Source organism: Oryzias latipes, chromosome 8 (genome assembly GCF_053564925.1).
Source record: "Oryzias latipes strain Hd-rR chromosome 8, Olatipes_Hd-rR_3.1".
NCBI lineage: Eukaryota > Metazoa > Chordata > Actinopteri > Beloniformes > Adrianichthyidae > Oryzias > Oryzias latipes.
The window spans coordinates 17529198-17547044 of NC_136244.1; the positions used below are offsets into that span (position 1 = coordinate 17529198).

The 17847-nt window shown below is 40.1% G+C and overlaps 3 protein-coding genes across 6 annotated transcripts; all 3 read left to right on the forward strand.

The window, feature by feature from the left end:
• Nucleotides 1-747: 747 nt before the first annotated feature.
• Nucleotides 748-3934, forward strand: syngr2a (synaptogyrin 2a). The gene is made up of 4 exons (XM_004071412.5): nt 748-953; nt 2126-2363; nt 2586-2719; nt 2816-3934. The coding sequence occupies exons 1-4, from the start codon at nt 855-857 to the stop codon at nt 3011-3013; spliced, it is 669 nt and encodes a 222-aa protein (XP_004071460.1). The 5' UTR covers nt 748-854; the 3' UTR covers nt 3014-3934.
• A 647-nt stretch (nt 3935-4581) lies between these two features.
• Nucleotides 4582-9772, forward strand: cant1a (calcium activated nucleotidase 1a). 4 transcript variants are annotated; one of them, XM_011478154.3, is made up of 4 exons: nt 4582-4768; nt 7892-8557; nt 8641-8844; nt 8913-9772. In XM_011478154.3, exons 2-4 carry the CDS (start codon nt 7915-7917, stop codon nt 9281-9283), a joined length of 1218 nt encoding a protein of 405 aa, XP_011476456.1. In that variant the 5' UTR covers nt 4582-4768; nt 7892-7914; the 3' UTR covers nt 9284-9772. The 4 variants fall into 4 exon arrangements, with proteins under 4 accessions (XP_011476456.1, XP_004071459.1, XP_011476457.1 ...); XM_004071411.3 differs by lacking the exon at nt 4582-4768 and adding an exon at nt 6317-6571; XM_011478155.4 differs by lacking the exon at nt 4582-4768 and adding an exon at nt 7288-7529.
• A 120-nt stretch (nt 9773-9892) lies between these two features.
• On the forward strand, nt 9893-12732 carry lgals3bp.1 (galectin 3 binding protein, tandem duplicate 1). Its single transcript, XM_011478153.3, has 6 exons — nt 9893-10027; nt 10226-10316; nt 10516-10719; nt 10834-10968; nt 11048-11339; nt 11421-12732. The coding sequence occupies exons 2-6, from the start codon at nt 10232-10234 to the stop codon at nt 12523-12525; spliced, it is 1821 nt and encodes a 606-aa protein (XP_011476455.1). The 5' UTR covers nt 9893-10027; nt 10226-10231; the 3' UTR covers nt 12526-12732.
• The last annotated feature ends 5115 nt before the right edge of the window (nt 12733-17847 follow it).

The following is a 17847-nucleotide window of genomic DNA, read 5'->3' on the forward strand; positions in this document are numbered from 1 at the left end:
CTTTATTGTAACTGTTATTTTTGGAGAAGCTAATCAATTTTATACCAGATAATGGAAGAATTTATACTTGTTTTTTAGAAACTTACTACAAAAAAATAAAAATGAATTTTTTTTATATTATTATTTGTGTATTAATCTACATATGTCTATGAAATTAATTCAAGTGACGTCTGCCTTGAAGTTTGCTGACAAATGTTAAGTTTTTGCTGCCCTCTAGTTATCTTATATTATAATTGCAATGTCACAAACGTGAGGAAGGCCTTGACAAAATAAAGTGAAACCCCTCTCAAATTTTTAGTAACAATAAATTCTGAAAATTGATCAATTTTGCTAAAAGGTAATAATTTTATTTATCTCTGACAAAAAGTAGCCTATTTAGCCAACAACCCTTAGGCCTTACCATGCTGTTTGTTGAACTCCTGAAGGACTAAACGATGTGTTTCTTTTCGTAAATTAATATGTTTATTTGTGATAAAATGCAAAGTGATTAAGACTGTCAACGATTGGGCAAATTAGAAATGTAAATTCTAATTATTATTACATATAATGCGTAACAACCCAATTTGTTGAAGGAGTGTTAGAGATTTGGTTTAACAGCTCTAGTTGTCATACTTAAACGTATTATTTAATATAATATTAATCATAATGCAAATGTTTCATCTTTCAATTGCTCAGTCTTTGAATTTTCATCAGCGAGACATTTTTGCTGTCAAGAAAAATCCGGGGGTTCCCTGAACTCGTCTCAGGGGGCGGGCTTTAAAAAAGTTTTCAGGAAGTTGTTTTGAAAAGTCACCAACAGGAAAGAGTTCACGGCTTTCTCCGTGTGAACTGTTTGACACCTGTTGCGTTAGAAAATGGAGCACGGTGCTTATGGGGCCTCGTTGGCTGGCGGTACCTTTGATTTGGAGAGCTTCGTGAAAAAGCCTCAAACTATTTTGCGCTTCCTGAGCTGGGTGAGTGACTCATGGGAAAAGTTAGCACCAGCTAGCTTACACATCTGTTGGTTTGCGGTAACATATGTACGTATTTTGGGTTCAAACTAAACTTTATGTAGTTTATTTTGCTACCGTTAAGTGCTGATAAAAGAAGACACGATTCAATACTTTAGTTAGAAATGTTAAAATTATTAAATTAAACTTGTTATGGTTGTTTTTAAGTAGTTGCCCTGCAAGGCAAGCAAGCTCTCATCAGCTGACCTAGTCCCTACCACACCTGACAACAGGCACATATTTATTTAATTTACAATCTACAGTCGAAGAACTGGGTCAACTCATTATAAAAAATAATAAATAAAAGTTGAGAGGTCGCTGTCCTGAGCGGTTACTGCTAAATTACTCAAAAACGAAACTCATACAGCGTCATCTGTTGCTCCGCAGATCTGCCACTTCTGCACTCTGCTGCTCAAACTTTGTCAGAATAATAATGCAAAACTACCACGCTCAGTACGACTTAAAACTCTTTAAAAATGACATTTGCACCCCTCTTTACCACTTATAATGTATGAATCCTAAACTAGACAGGCAAAATTTGCTCTTAAATCTTAAACATTTTCATTTAAATGGCTCAGATGTCCGAACCGGAAAACGTGTCCGTGAACCTCACAGCAGTTCTTGTGTGTTTCATAGTTTCACTTTTTTTCATGAAAATGTATTTTGATTGCACAATTATAGCAAAAATATATCAATATTGTACAATCCTACATTACAGAGGTGCTGAGTTTCAGGCAGAGGCCAGGAAGTCACATGATTGTGGTTTCAATAAAAAAGGGCCTTTATGTCAATTGCCAATTGTCAATCTAAATAAAATATTAAGAAAGTGTGGAAAGGTGTCTTTTTTCTAACTTTTTTTTATTAACTATATATTGCCTTCATATTTTTGCAAATACATTTGAACGATTTATTTTTTTCTAAAAAGAAATGATCCTAAAATAACAAACCAGCTGATCTCCATTGAACATTTGATCTACTCTTCCTCAGTCAATAGGAACAAATATTTTAAATTGACCTTTGAACCCTGTGTCAAATTTGGGATGTAGTTTTTATGTTAAATCTCCTAAATGTTCAACCTCACGTGCTCTGCTGCATATATTCTGGCTGAAGATTGGCTCATCTCATCTTTTTCGCAGATATTTTCTATCGTCGTCTTCGCCACCATCACTGCAGAGGGTTACGTCAACCCCATGACAGAGGAAAACACCAAGTGCATGTTCAATGGCAATGACGGCGCTTGCAGCTACGCAGTGGGAATCGGCGTCATTTCCTTCCTGGCTTGTGTCTTATTTCTTATACTTGATGCTTACTTTCCAAAACTCAGCAATGCCAATGAGAGAAAATACATCGTTGTTGCAGATTTAGTCTTTTCAGGTGAGTTACAATAAAGGCGTTTATTCTCTGTCATCCAGGCCAGTGAATTTACAGGATCATCGGGGCAGCTGGACTATAAATAATCCAGAGGATGTTTGGTTGCAGCTTAGAGCAGCCACCTTTAAGTCCAGTTGCCCAGAAATCCTGTGAATATTGGAACAGCTGATGCAGTCTGCATACGTCCTCTCACATCTGTATATTCCTATCTCAAACACAATCTAGGGGTATGGACTATCCTGTGGTTTATCTGCTTCTGTTATCTGGCAAACCAATGGGGCAAAACCACAGCAGGAACTGCGGCTCCGGATGCTGCTCGGGCGGCCATCTCCTTCTCCTTCTTCTCAACCGCCACCTGGGTGAGACTCCGATCCTTCCCTTCGGCGCCACACCCCTAAAATCATTGTTAAAAAAAAAAAAAAGTCCCATCAATGAATTTAAACTTCTCTCAACAGGGTCTGCTGTTCTACTTTGCATTTGGAAGGTATCGCCAAGGTGTAGACGACTTTACCCAAGACTACAGGGATCCGGCCGTTGACCACACCTCTCCGTACCCACCTGCTCAGTTCGGCAGCGGCCCCACAGGCTACCAGCAGTCGCCCTTCTCCCAGGGCCAGACTCAGCCGGGAGAGTACCAGCCCCCAGCTTATTAACGGACTAAAATTCAGAAGCATCAACCCAACTTGAGGTTTTCCTTTTTAAATAAAGAAGTGTGCCAATGGTTTGTTTCACATTTCTGAGCTTTTTGGTTTTTTTTGCTTTTGGACACTCCCAGTTTGTGCCTTTGCTAATTTTTTGGAGCACTGTTTTCTATTTTACTGCATCATAGTGCGGCTGGTTGCACGTTTGATGCCTCCTTACTGGTTTTTTTAGGCTTGAAACAGTTTTAGGACTGTTGGTAGGGGGGAAAAAATGATGATGATTGTACCAAAATACTTTTTGCAGGTGTTGGCTATTGATCAAAAAATATATTTCAATTTAATCTTCAGGAAATTGAATTTGTAATTAAAATACATGAAATGTACTTTTGTTAGAATGTTACTATTCACTTTGTACATTGTGTTGATATCAGCACTCCCACCGCCAAGATTCAACTGTATAGATGAACTGAATGATTTAATAGTAAACATTTATTAAATCAATGTGTTAATCTACTGAAAATGCCATATCTGTATTTTTTATTTTATTAAATTAACCACTAGGAATAGCCTTTTGTGCACTGAGAAGTATTAAATTTCTCCTTGAAATTTTCTTTTTCTGACTGTCCTATATCTTGATTGGGATGGGACTTTTTTTTTTTTATTTCATCTAGAGAGGTTTGAGTGGCTTTTTTTTTAATGCTTTTTATATTTAATTTTCTGCAAATGCACAATACGGAATACCTTTTGTGGTAGTAAGTTCTTGATCTATTTATTACCTTGTGCTGTCCTGTTAAACACAGCTGCATGGCAATCAACTATCATTTTACTTTTCTTGGGCCTCATCAGTGTCAAACACCAGCTTTTACTATACAGTGAATGACATTTTACAATGTGTCCTGTTTGCCAAATAAAAAAAAAAAACTCTGACTTTCATCTTATTGGGCAGCTCATGATTTATGTCCTTGGAAAAGTGAAACCTGATCCCTCATGCAGACTATATGCACTCCTTTGGCTAATATTTAACTTGAGCTCCTTTGGCTTCTTAACAGTTAATAATCGACAACGTTTGTGTGGGTGTGGGGGGGGGGCAGTGTGGGCTCTAATATAAGAAATATGACAAATGATTATTTGATGTGGGTTTTTTTTTATCAGCAACAAGTGCAACTGCAAATAAGCAGCTTACGTTTGCAAAACTATAGTTTTAAACTGTAAAAAGTTACATTTATATTTACAATATTACCTTTTTTTAAGCCAAGTGTTTATTTAAAAATCCTTAAAAATAGGATTATATAATCTGAAATGTATGTAAAAGTCGGTGAAAGTCTAATTTTTGAATGGAATAATGGAAAAGAATGGACTTTTCTATAATATTCAAAATTTTGGGAAAGGGTCTGTGCTTTATTGAAACACCACAAAACACTAGAGCAAAGCATTTTTTTTTTCAAAAATATGTTTAGTTGTTAAATCAAAGCTTCTTGGAAATAACCCGTGTTTCTAACAGTAAATGATTTCGTTAATGTACATCTCCCTATCTCCTTTCAACCTGTTTGTGTTGCTCGGTTGTTAGATTTCCGACAGAACTCGAAGGTGCCACGTCGGACTCCTCGCGCAGCTATGACGCCACGATGTCGTCATCGACGCACACAGGAAGTGATGGCCGCCAGCCGAGAAAGCGCAAAAGAAACAAAATGATCCGCTGTGAAAGCGACACTAAAATGACCTCTGAGCTACTGACCGTCTCCGCCAGCCGATGATCTGACGTCAGAGGTGAGTGCGAGGCCCGAAAAAAGACACGCGCGTCTGGTCTCCGTTCGAGGGGAGATCTGGGTTCACGTCACTTAACTTAACAGTCAGCTGGAGTCCTTTTTTTTTATTGATCAAATAAAGAGTCAGAAAGTTCATTTCTAGTTTCTCAGGCTTTATTACTGGAACACAAATGGTCCAGCATTTGACCGACACACACCCAGGTGTTCTGATAATCCCAAAGATTTTCCTCTGAATATTTATTTTTATTGTTTTGTTTTTCCTGCACATATTATTTCATAAATATCTGATCGTTAACTTACAAGTTAAGTGAATAATAATATAGTCCATGGTAATTTGAATTAGGTTGTAAAACAATTGAATGGTGGATTTTCTACATATTAGATCCACATTGAAACTCACTTCCTCTATCTATCATATTGGAATGAGTTTTCTTTGAATTTATTAGCTGAGTAATTTGAACTAACACTGTATTAGTATTCAACAACTAACACAGTTTTAAATCAAAAACCGTCTAATATTTCTTAGTTTCTTCACAAACTGCATATTTTTGGGGGTTGTCCACACTTCCTGTCAGCCAGGATTAGTCATAGTAATTATTTGTAGCATTTTGGACCAAAACTGTGTTTCAATGCCTTTTTAATGTAAGGAAGTTTCTTTTTGTGTGAGTCAAGTGTAGGGCTGGGATCTGCAACCTGCAACCACAAAGTCTCATTTCCCCCATTAGAAAAAATAAAACTCTAATTTGTATTTATGTTATTGTTCTTATTAGGATCCATTTAAAGAAAAAAAAATCATGTTTTCTTAAGATAAAGATAAAGAGAAAATCGCCCTTTTTTATCAAAATATGAAAGTTTGTAAATTCTGACAGAGGTTCTGTGGAGGTGAACAGGGGTTCTCATCTCCTGAAGAGATCCCAAAGTTTACACATCTTCCTTTCAAACTAAAAGACCCGCCGTGACACAGGATCCTCTCAATGCAACAAATGTTGCAATGAGTTGTGTAATGTCAGCATTAAAAGGTTATTTTACAATTTGAGGGGCGTATGAGACGGTTGTTGTTGTTTTTTTAAATCTAATGAAAATGAAATCAGAGCTAATAAAGTGATCCTTACTGCACTTTTGCAACGTTTGTTTGTTCAAAAACAGAAAATTTGCCCCATAATTCTGGTTGTGTTTACTGACCTTACAATTACACAGGGCCCAAAATTCTATCAAAGTGTGTTAGTTCAACTGTCCTTCAACTGTGATTGAGTTAAAAAAAAAGAGGTTAAGTTAGTTTACTTGACCTTTTCTGACTGCTTACTTTTGACTTTACTGTTCCTTTTTAAAATGAAAACCTTTTATATTTCTTTAACCACAGAGTCACAATGGAGGGCTGAAAGAGGTTGCAGACCCCCTTTTCTATAGGGAGGTAATGCACATAATGTGCTGTTATAAACTGTGGTTTTAGTCAACTGAAGGCGCCATGCCGGTTAAACGTCATGTGCCTGGCTGAAGTTTGGCATTCATTTGTCCTGTAGTGCCCCCCCCCTCACTAAAACAAGTCTTCATCCAGGATGAGTGCTAACTCACGGAGCAGGAGCAGAGGTTGCATGCTGTGGTATTTGCACCTTTGGACTGAATAGTAATCCTCCAAGTGTAGGTAAAGTTCACAGGCTTTGTTCTGAAAGTGCTGCGAGTCATGATTGAACTGCTAGCTGTCAGCGAGCAGAGGGAGAGGTCACAGCTCAGGACCGACTTTAGCGGCTTTTTAAAGAAACTGGAATGCCTTCAGCTCATCCTTCCAGCAGGAAGAGGCGAAGAGGTAAAACCAACCTTTTATGTTCAGTCCAATTTTCTGCATGTCAGTGTTTCAGCTGTTGATTAGGAAGCAGAATTGAGGAATCTGACTGAGTTCCTTCCCCGTGCCGACACAATGGACTCTTTTTGAACCTGGGGCTTCCAGGTATGAAAGACTCTTTCAGCTTCAGTCAGCAAAAAAAAAAATAAAGAGCGAAGATTGAGGACAAGCCCCTGAAGCAAACCTTACAGGTTTTTGGAATTTGCATGTGAACAAGTTGTACAAACAGTGTGACACAAGTCACTTGAGGAGTGACCCCTTAGCAACAGGCTACAGCGAAGCATTTTGTCCAAGTTGTTGACACAGGCGAAAGGCCAGATTTATGGATTGGTTGCTTATGCAAATAAAGTTATTTTTCCACCTTTTTTTCAATGTTTTGAAGCAATATGCAACTTAGGCCATGGTGTTGTTTCTAAAAAAGTTTCTAAATTATCACATTTTATGATAATAATAATAATAATATTAAAGAACATATTTTGTTCAGAGGTTATTCATTTTTAGGAAAATCAAGTGAAATTTATATTAATTAATTAAAAAATCCCATCCTTGTATAGATTGTACTGGATCCCGCGTTAAATACATTTTCTTAGCTTAGATGTTTGTTTAAAAAAAAAAAGACACTGTAACATTAGGAGACATATATGCTGGCTAGCGGAGTATTTCCGGATTTACCTGTTCCCTGTCGCTTTATGACATCCCAGCCTCCACGTAGACAGTAGCTGATTTATACTACACCAGTCTAAAGCTGTACTTTCCCTTGGTTGGTTCAAGGCAGACGACACATCCTCTCGTGACTTTAGTTCTTACCAGAGAGGGGGAGAAGACGAGGTAAAATTCAGCTTTTAAATGAGTGAATTTCCTCCTGTAAGGATTAAATTTATACAGTGACCTAGGGAGAACAGAGTCTGCCAATGAAGAACATGTAAGTAATTCAATCTGTGACATTGTTGAAGGCATTGAATGGACCTCTGCGATAAACTCGTTTTTCAAGAAAAACTGAAAAAGAAATTAGTTTTTTCTTTGCATTTACTTGGTATAACATTAGAACTTTAGATTATTTTTGTAATTGCCTTAAGGTTTCTATGAGGACTTTTATTTTTGCTTTAATTCTAAGCAATAGAACGGTTCTGATGTTTAAGGAGAAATTCCCAGTGAAGCTCTTTGTCTAATCTTACTTTTTCTCTGAATTTCCTGGAAAAAGTTAGATGGAAATCTTGTGTAACCTAAATCTTTACACTAGAGGGCGCCCTTGCAGATGATTAAATGTGTCTTTTTTTTTTGTAGGTCCCTCCAGGCCTCCGTCCTCCATGCCTGCTTCCCCAGGCTTCACCAGGCTAGAGGAGAATGATCCCATGAACCCTCTTCGCATCTCTGTAGGAGACCTCCCTATTTTGGCTTCCATGGGCAAAACCACAGACCCACGGTTCCGCCTGAAGTGGAAGCCAATTGTATCTGTGGGCATCTTGGTTGGACTGGTTCTCCTCCTCTTCATGCACTTCAACTCAGGCTTGCGGTACCGCCCAAGTGGCTGGAAAACCAGCGACAAAAATGGTTACAACTTGCAGCCGGATTCTCTGTACAATGATACATACCCTCTCAGTCCGCCTGAGCACACCTCCCAGGGCACCCGTTACCGCATCGGGGTCATCGCAGACCTGGACACTAACTCTCGCAGTGACAAGAAGCTGACGTGGTTCAGCTACATGCGGCGGGGTTACCTGATGGTGTCGGAAAGTGGCGACAAAGTGGCCGTTGAGTGGGACGCGGACAGGGTGGTGCTGGAAAGCCACCTGTCGGAAAAGGGCAGGGGTATGGAGCTGTCCGAGTTGGTGGCGTTCAACGGGAAGCTGTACAGCGTCGATGACAGAACTGGTGTCGTGTATCTAATCGAAGGGAAGACGGTGGTTCCGTGGGTAATCTTACCTGATGGTGATGGAAGTGTTGCCAAAGGTCAGTGAAAGCCAACATTAGCAGAAATCTGATGTAGAATCTCATTTTTACTTGAATGTTAATCCAAATTTGCCTTTTGTTAGGGTTCAAAGCGGAGTGGCTGGCTGTAAAGGACGAGCACTTGTATGTTGGTGGGTTGGGGAAAGAGTGGACCACCACTGAGGGGGTGTTTGTCAACAACAACCCAGAGTGGGTGAAGGTGGTGGGCTTCAGGGGGGACGTCCAGCATGAGAACTGGGTTCCCAGGTACAAATCCATGAAGACTGCTATCGGGATTGAGCCTCCGGGTAAGACGTCTGGCTTCTTTGAACCACCACCCCTTAAAACTGCCTATTAATCCTCTTTCAAACCACAGGTTATCTTATTCATGAGTCTGCGGCCTGGAGCGACACCCTTCAGCGCTGGTTTTTCCTCCCCCGCCGCGAGAGCAAAGAGCGTTACGAGGAGACGGCGGACGAACGCCGCGGCACCAACCTTATCCTCAGCTGCTCCCCCGATTTCAAAGACATCAAAGCGAGCCGAGTGGGTTCCCGAAATCCCACTCACGGATTCTCCTCCTTCAAGTTCGTCCCAAACACAGACGACCAAATCATTGTGGCCCTGAAGTCAGAGGAAGATGCCGGAAAGATCGCATCATACATCATGGCCTTCACTCTCGATGGACGCATTCTTCTGCCCGAATCCAAGATCGGAGATGTGAAATATGAAGGGTTGGAGTTCATCTGAGGCGTATGAAGATGGGAGGAAATTTGCTGATGAGGCCAATGCACTGTGGTTTTAGTTTGTTTACAATTCAGTCACTGTTGAACTCACTGCACTTTGGGTTTCCTTTAAATTGCATAACTTTAACCTTAAAAAGGATCATTTCTGCAATAATCCTAAAGTCAGTCAAGAAGAATAGTTTTTTTCATGAAAGTGAAAGTCGGGTTCTGTCGTACCAGCATGCATCGATGCAAAAGACCTCCTAAACAAGTCAGATGAGGGCTTCAACAGTACTGTAGCCTTTCCTACATTGAATGTAAAAAAAAAATGGAATTTTTTGACTGTGATTTTGTTGTTTGATTTCTAAAGAACATGTACACTCTGTAACCCTTCAAGCAGCCTCTTTTTGACCTGTTCTTCAGTGAAAATATTTCCATTGTTCAAACAAGAAGAAATTGTTTGGCTTCATGTTTGTTTTTCCAATGGATTTACAGTAAAATCCTCATTTCTCTATTCCTGAGTCTTGTCTTATTATTGGGATAAGTATCTGTCTTTGGACAAGTTGTGACGGTTCCCCCAACCTGTTGTGTAATGACTTTTTTGTTTTGCTTTATAAAGAAATGAAACTTACGAGTGTGGGAGTACACCAGTGCAGTGTTCGTATTTATATAGCATTTCCGCATGCAGCTAGACACAGGGGGAGCTGCATTCACACTGTTGACCTGAAAACAAGAGCTCCACTCGAGGACGACGCTGCCTGAGCAAAAGGTAGCTGTCTTTGCCAAACCTTTTACTGAACTTTAATATTTCTTGCTTTATTGTGCAGCCTATTGCAAAATTGTAAACGGATATGTTCCAAAGACAGAGAATGTTGTTGTCAAGAAAGAAGACCCTCAACCAGGAAATCCTTTGACTGCAAATGTGACCATAAATCTTTCTTCTAGTAAAGTTCGGTTTTCCTTTCAGGTGGAAATGGCTACAACTCAAAATCTCCGCTTTCTTTGGCCTTTTCTTCTTCTGCACGTCTTTGCAGGAGCGTTCAGATTTGATACTTTAAGTGAGTAATCTTAAATAGTTTTTCATTTTCTTCAATTGTATTTTAGGGAAGACAAAAAAAGTGTTTTAAAGTGATGTATAACTAAATAATTCTCATTTTTTTTGTATGACTATTGATTTATTTTTTAGAGAGACTTTGGTCATGTAAAAGGTTGTGTAACACATGCCTTGTTTTCACGTTGACCTATGTTTGCATTTAGAACAAAACGGTGAACCACAGGAAGGGGATTTGAGGCTGTCTGACGGCGAGAGCCCTGCAGAGGGCCGCGTTGAGGTCTTTCACAATGGAAAGTGGGGAACTGTGTGTGACGATGGATGGGACATGAAGGAGGCCCAAGTGGTGTGTCGCCAGCTCGATTTCCCTGGCGCCAAATCGGTTATCACTGGAAAGAGCTACAAGCAAGGTGCATTTTACTGTTATTCAGCCACCACCAGATGGTAGTGAAACACTGTCAATTAAAAATTGAGACAGGCATCATTGAAAAATCTTTTTGTAATTTTTTTTTTTTCTATCACAGCATCTGGACCCATTTGGCTTGATGACATTACTTGTAACGGCAATGAGAACAGTCTAGTGTCTTGTAGTTTCAAAGGCTGGGGACTGACTGACTGTACTCACAAAGAGGATGTTGGTGTTGTCTGTGAAACAGGAAGTAAGTATCTGTGATTTGCTTTGTTGGCAGATTCTTTTCTGCTTTTTAAATGTTAATTCCAATGACTGTATGATTTCAGGCAATAGTTTGACCAACAATACCACAACACACTCAATGGACCACAGCATCAGCCTGTCAAATGACCTCGGTCAGCTCTTTGACACTGCAACAAACTGTGACTTAAACATACTTCTGCAGAGCACAACTGGAAACAGACAGGAAGATGACGTCCCAGAGATGGTTGGAACAACAATCTGTGCACACAAGGCTATTTTGTCTCTTTTCCCACGCTTCAAGGTGTTTCCAGAAACAACTAACATCACAGTTGAAGTCAGGAAGCCTTGCCAACCATATTTCTCCTCTTTAATCAGGTATCTTGAACAGTTTTGTGGATTGAAAACAATTTTTTTCATCATAAAATATTGTAATAAAAACAAATATCATTCTTTTAGGTACCTTTACACTCGCAAGATTGATGTGACCTTCTCGTCTGCACTGTGCCTGCATCAAATGGCTTCTAGTTTTGGAGTAAAGCAGCTCATGGAAGATGTTGGACGTCTGTTCACTCAGATTTTCCCAGATGACAGCTCCTTTTATACCCACGTGTCCATTTATCAGTATGCAGTAGAAACCACTGACACCATCCTTGAAGAGAACCTCATTCAGTATCTGGCCTGGAACTACCAAAACCTGACTGACTCTCCAGCATGGAATGACCTTCCAGTAAAGCTCCTTCAAGCCCTTCTAGCTCGCTCAGATTTGGTGGTTCCAGATGAGTCTTTTGTCCTTGAGACTCTGGAGTCGTGGATAACAGACAGGGCTCTCTTAAACAGTTCTGACACAGTGTTGGCCCTGTTGAGTGGCATCCGATTCCCTATGATCTCAGCTGAGAAGCTCTTGGAGCTGGAGTCCAGCTCTCCTCTCTACCAGATCTATAAGAATGTTTATCGTGAATTTACCTTGAAAGCTTATCAATTTAACGTCCTTCTCTTCAGTAATCTTACGACTAACCCAAATATCAAAAAGGACATTGGTAATTACAGTCCAAGGATCTACATCTCAGAGCCTTGGAGTAAAGTTTTGAGAGAACCCAGGAAAGCCTCTCCAAATCAATATCCATATCAATATCAATATCAAAATCAATTTGGGGGGTCATACAACCGGTATGATAGGTACGGTAATTACAATCCCAACTCATTTCTAAATATTCGAAGCGGCTTCACAACTCCTCTGCACAACAGTTTGTTGTTTCGAGACAGAAAAACAAGCTGGGAGGCAAATGTCTTCACACGGCAGAGTGATTGTTCAAACAGAGGTGTGAGGTGTGAGTCGGTCCCCGCAGCCATGCTTAGTGAGCAGAGTTACAGCAGCAGACCAAGCAGCATCCGCTTTAGTAACCGTCTCCTACTGATGTGCCAAAACACGTACATCTTTCAGGTTCAGAGCTTCAAAGACAACATGGCTTACATCTTCAAAAATGACACCCAGGCTTCTCCCTACCCTTGTGTTGACAACAAGTACACCTATGTATTTGTTGTGAGACCAGAATATGTATAATCAGGCTTCTAGGCCTATCATAAATGACACCCGGTAATGGCAGAATCAATTTGGTATAATGACATTTAGATTGAAATGAAGTACTCAAACCACCATGAGGTTAATTTTACTATTATGATTGCATTTGATCAAATTTCATGACTTTTTCTGCTTTTTAATGCATGCTTTCCTTTCTTGCATGTTTGGCAAATAAAAAAAGGAACTTTGTCGGTGTCACTTTTTTTTCACAGCACACATCCACCTCCTGGCCACTTTAGGCACACCTCTCCAAATGCTGGTTAATGCAAATTTCTAATCAGCCAATCACATGCTAGCAATTCAATGCATTTAGGCATGTAGTCATGGTCAAGACGATCTTCTGCACTTAAAATCAAACATCAGAATTGGGAAGAAAGTGGATTTCAGTGACATTGAACATGGTGTTCTATATATCCTTCCTACCTGTGAAAGTTTCCTACCAGAACTCCCTGCGCATGGGCAATCCAACATTATGTCCTAATTTTAAATTTTGTCAGACTGGCAATAAATCTGTGCTACCTCTTCAGTCTTGTGGTTCCTCTAACGTTTTCCAAGTCCCAGTCAGATACTTTTCTGACACATAACAAAATGAATAACAATTAGTAGGTCTAGGTTTTCTCCAATTCATTTATTTATTCCCCCTGTTTTATCATTTAACACTTTTACAGTGAACTTCTCTGAGTTGGCTTGAACAACGAAGTGATAATGGTGCAACTATCAACTAGTAAAAATTGTTAACTACAAATAGGTAAAAAATAAAACTATGACAGTGTCACTGAGTAAGTCTAGGAATGTGCTTTTTTAGAAATGTACTCTTACCTCTTGCTGGCCTAAAGAATAAAAGCATGTTTACCTTGATGAAAACCATCATCTCTACCTTTTCTGAAATGAGCCTCTTCCTGTACTCATCAATGTTTTGTGCAGCATGGGCTGAGTTACTTTGGACTATATTGATTAAGTTATCTTTGTGTGTTGTTTGCTGCTTTTTTTTTTACAGCCTAATGAGGTTAATTGTATTAAACACAGCGTTGTCCTTGCCCCCTCTCAAATTGCCGATGCAGTTTACAATTGCCATGCTAAATTGATCAACTGTAAAGTATCTCCACACAGCAGACATGTTTTTGTGCGCCTCCTGCTCAAACTGGTTTTGTATTCTGCTGCGCTTTACAGCGATAAATTGTGATCTGTGTATAAAATGCAGGGGAGAGACATCTAGTATGATACTTGTCTGTAATAATTAGCTTGGATGTGGTGCTTGTTTAAAATAGCGAAAATAGAATTAAGATAGATAGATTGGCAAGGTGCAGTATTAGCTGATAAGAAGTTAGAATTTAACGCTGTGGACAGCATTGTTTCTCATGGTTATTTTGGAGCTTTTGTTTTTTTGTTTTTTAACCTATGAGGGGATTTAACCCCTTTAATCGATATCTTTTTTAGGACACCATTCTTGTTCTTAACTGGCAATGTTTTTGTTGTTCAGTTAAGAACAAAATCCACCGTAGGCTTGTTTGGTCTTGAATTTTTACAGTAAAATCTTTGTTTCTGTTCTCCTGAGTCTTTCCTCATTTGCATAAGGACCTGCTTTTGCACAAATTGTGACAGTCCCATGAATTCTCATGTAAAGACTGAACGAACTGTTTCAGTATATGAAACTCATGAAAAATTGTGTGAGTATACAAATGCAATGTACATATTTATGGCACACCTTGGCAAGCAGCTGGAAACAGAGGGAGCTGCATTTGCACTGTTCACCTGAAAAAAGAAGATACACTCCTGGACGACCCTTCTTAAGAAAAGTAAAGCTAGGTGCTAAAATTTTATACACATTTGCCAATAAGGAAAAAAAAGATTAATTTTTAATTGTATTGTTTTGTTGAGAGAGAGACTTTGGTCATGTAAATGGTTGTGTAACACGTGCTTTGTTCTCACGTTGACTTATGCTTGCGTTTACAACCAAACTTTGAACCACAGGAAGGGGAATTGAGGCTGTCTGGCGGTGAGAGCCAAGCAGAGGGCCGCGTTGAGGTCTTTCACAATGGAAAGTGGGGAACTGTGTGTGACGATGGATGGGACATGAAGGAGGCCCAAGTGGTGTGTCGCCAGCTCAACTTCCCAGGAGCCAAATCTTTTGAAACTGGAATGACCAATGAAACAAGTTTCATTTACTGTTGTTCAAACACCACCAGATGGTAGTAAAACACTGTCAGACAGAAATTGAAACATGCATCATTAAAAAATATTTTTTTTCTTTTTCATTCTTTCCTATCACAGCATCTGGACCCATTTGGCTTGATGATGTTAATTGTGATGGCAATGAGATCAAGCTAGTGTCTTGTAGTTTCTTTTTTTTTTTTTTTTTTTTTATAACTTAAGTTTATTTTTCTTTTTTGTTAACAAGATATAAGACACTTGAACATGACATCAAACGAATTGAATCTTACAAAGAGAAGAAAACGAAAGAAAAAGAATGATAATAACTAAAAATAAATAGATAAAAAAGACAAGAAAATAAAAAAAGAAAATTGAACACGTCAGCCACCATTCCAGAAATGTAAACACGTTATACATTGGCCTGTGAGTTTTTATATACAGTCCATTTGTCCCATTTTTCCTTAAAATGTCTTTCTCTCAATCTTAAAGCAAAAGTCATCTTTTCCATAATATAAATCTCCTCCACTATTTCAGTCCAGTCTGTAATGGTTGGTGGTTCTGGCTTAAGCCATCTTCTAGTTATTGCTTTCCTTGCTGCAATCAGGAATATTTTCACCAAATACTGATCTTGAGAAATGACTGTTTCAGAAATGTTGCCCAGATGTAATACTATCTGCTTGAAGGGGATTGTGTGTGTCGCCAGCTCGATTTCCCTGGCGCCAAATCGGTTATCACTGGAAAGAGCTACAAGCAAGGTGCATTTTACTGTTATTCAGCCACCACCAGATGGTAGTGAAACACTGTCAATTAAAAATTGAGACAGGCATCATTGAAAAATCTTTTTGTAATTTTTTTTTTTTTCTATTACAGCATCTGGACCCATTTGGCTTGATGACATTACTTGTAACGGCAATGAGAACAGTCTAGTGTCTTGTAGTTTCAAAGGCTGGGGACTGACTGACTGTACTCACAAAGAGGATGTTAGTGTTCTGTGAAACAGGAAGTAAGTATCTGTGATTTGCAGTGTTAGCAGATCCTTTTATTCAACTGTTCATTCCAATGACGTTGTGATTTCAGGCAGTAGCAGTACAGGTGCCAATGGTTTGACCAACAATACCGCAACACACTCAATGGACCACAGCATCAGCCTGTCAAATGACCTCGGTCAGCTCTTTGACACTGCAAAAAATTGTGACTTAAACATACTTCTGTAGAGCCCAACTGGAAACAAACAGGAAGTTGACGTCCCAGAGATGGTTGGAACGACAATCTGTGCACACAAGGCTATTTTGTCTCTTTTTCCACATTTTAACGTGTTTCCAGAAACAACTAACATCACCGTTGAAGTCAGGAAGCCTTGCCAACCATATTTCTCCTCTTTAATCAGATATCTTGAACAGTTTTGTGGATTAAAGGATTTTCTTCCTCATGAAACATTGTAAAAAACACAAATATCGTCCTCATAGGTATCTTTACACTCGTAAGATTGATGTGACCTTCTCGTCTGCACTGTGCCTGTATCAAATGGCCAATGACACCATCCTTGAAGAGAACCTCATTCAGTATCTGGCCTGGAACTACCAAAACCTGACGACTCTCCAGCGTGGAATGACCTTCCAGTAAAGCTCCTTCAAGCCCTCCGAGTTCGCTCCCCCAAGGGAGTCCCGCTCCACGCTCCAGGCAGCCACCCACCCAGACCTCGGTTAGTCCAGGAGAGAGCGAGACAGGGGCCAGCCAACCCTGCTAAGGACAAAGATGCCCAAGAGTGGTGGGGGTTCACAAGGAGTGCTATAAACATGGCCTGACCAGTAGTTGGGATTTTAGAGAAGGCCGGCGCAGGAGGGCAAGGACCAGAACCCACACCACAGGGACACGGACACCCCCAGGTACAGATGTGATGTGATCCCTGGCTCTTTGTCATGCCAGAGAGCACAGGGATCCCTCTCCCTGCGTGGAGAGAGGGCCGCCGGGCCCAGGAAGCCAGCACCCAAGGGACATGGCGCCGTTGCCGAAGGCCTGGCACCCCCTCCCTGGGACTCAAAACGCTCATGTCTGGCAGTTTACAATTGCCAGACATGTCCTGCATTGGCATTTTGAGAGGGGGCAAGGACAAAGCTGTGTTTAATACAATAAACCTCATTAGACACTGATTCTAAGGTGAAATTTGAACAAATTAATTCAGGTGTAAAATTGAGCTTTTTTCACATAAGGCAGCTTACAAAGGCGAGACCCATCCCTTTGTCACCACTAGACTGGATTGTTGGAATTCCTTATATTATATGTATGTGTGTACGTGTGTGTGTGTGGGGGGGGGGTGGCTCAGTTGGCTGTGTGTAGGACAGGCGCATGGGAAAACAGGTTCTGTTACCCAGGATGCGCAATGAGCTTCATCCAGCGTGGGTCCTTGAGCAAGACCATTCGTGCCACTGCCTTACTGTGTTGCTCCCCTGTGCCAGTCCCCAGCCCGGATAAAATACATGGTTGTGTCAGGAAGGGCATCTGGCATAAAAATCTTTGCCAAACTACCTATGCGAATCAGTGAAAGCTGGTTCGCTGTAGCGACTCCTGAAGGGACATGCCCCTAGGTGAACAACAACTACTACTTTTGCTCAATTCCAGCTAAAACAGGATATTTTTGAAAGACCGACTCATATGAAAATTGTGTTTTAACAAGGTTTTGTAGAATACTTCTCCTGATGGATGGATGACGTACATAAAGGAAATTAACATTAAAACTGTATTTTAAACATGCTGCATTTTATTGTATTTTTTTCTGTAGTTGAAGGTATGAACTGGCCAATCAGACGCCTCAATAAATGTATGCGGTCTTACGTTTAAAATGTTTGATTGACAGATTCTCCTGAGTTTGCTTACAAGCGGTACGGGTGATGCCTCTCAAAAGGCTCACTCCTGACTGATGAGAAAACTTTGACTCTGACCGACAATGACCAATCTCTCCTTACTGACAGTGGCTCCATCATGGCGGCGTCTATGTTGTTATAAGATGGTCACTGAATTGACTTCATGTTGCTGGAGTTGGAAGAAAGGCATTTTCTATGGGTGACATCACACTTACTGAGTGGGTGTGTCACTATTAAAACAGGGCATATTTGAAGAAATGTTCTCAGGTTGAACTTTAGTGATTTTGTTGTC

What these genes read in the sequence shown, in the direction of transcription:
- syngr2a (XM_004071412.5), top strand. Translation starts at nt 855, where the DNA reads ATGGAGCACGGTGCTTATGGGGCCTCGTTGGCTGGCGGTACCTTTGAT. An exon ending in TTTTGCGCTTCCTGAGCTGG is followed by an intron (nt 954 to 2,125) that starts GTGAGTGACTCA and finishes TCTTTTTCGCAG; the next exon opens with ATATTTTCTATCGTCGTCTT. An exon ending in TCTTCTCAACCGCCACCTGG is followed by an intron (nt 2,720 to 2,815) that starts GTGAGACTCCGA and finishes TTCTCTCAACAG; the next exon opens with GGTCTGCTGTTCTACTTTGC.
- cant1a (XM_004071411.3), top strand. Translation starts at nt 6,532, where the DNA reads ATGCCTTCAGCTCATCCTTCCAGCAGGAAGAGGCGAAGAG. An exon ending in TGATGGAAGTGTTGCCAAAG is followed by an intron (nt 8,558 to 8,640) that starts GTCAGTGAAAGC and finishes GCCTTTTGTTAG; the next exon opens with GGTTCAAAGCGGAGTGGCTG. An exon ending in TATCGGGATTGAGCCTCCGG is followed by an intron (nt 8,845 to 8,912) that starts GTAAGACGTCTG and finishes TTCAAACCACAG; the next exon opens with GTTATCTTATTCATGAGTCT.
- lgals3bp.1 (XM_011478153.3), top strand. Translation starts at nt 10,232, where the DNA reads ATGGCTACAACTCAAAATCTCCGCTTTCTTTGGCCTTTTCTTCTTCTG. An exon ending in TGGAAAGAGCTACAAGCAAG is followed by an intron (nt 10,720 to 10,833) that starts GTGCATTTTACT and finishes TTTCTATCACAG; the next exon opens with CATCTGGACCCATTTGGCTT. An exon ending in TATTTCTCCTCTTTAATCAG is followed by an intron (nt 11,340 to 11,420) that starts GTATCTTGAACA and finishes TCATTCTTTTAG; the next exon opens with GTACCTTTACACTCGCAAGA.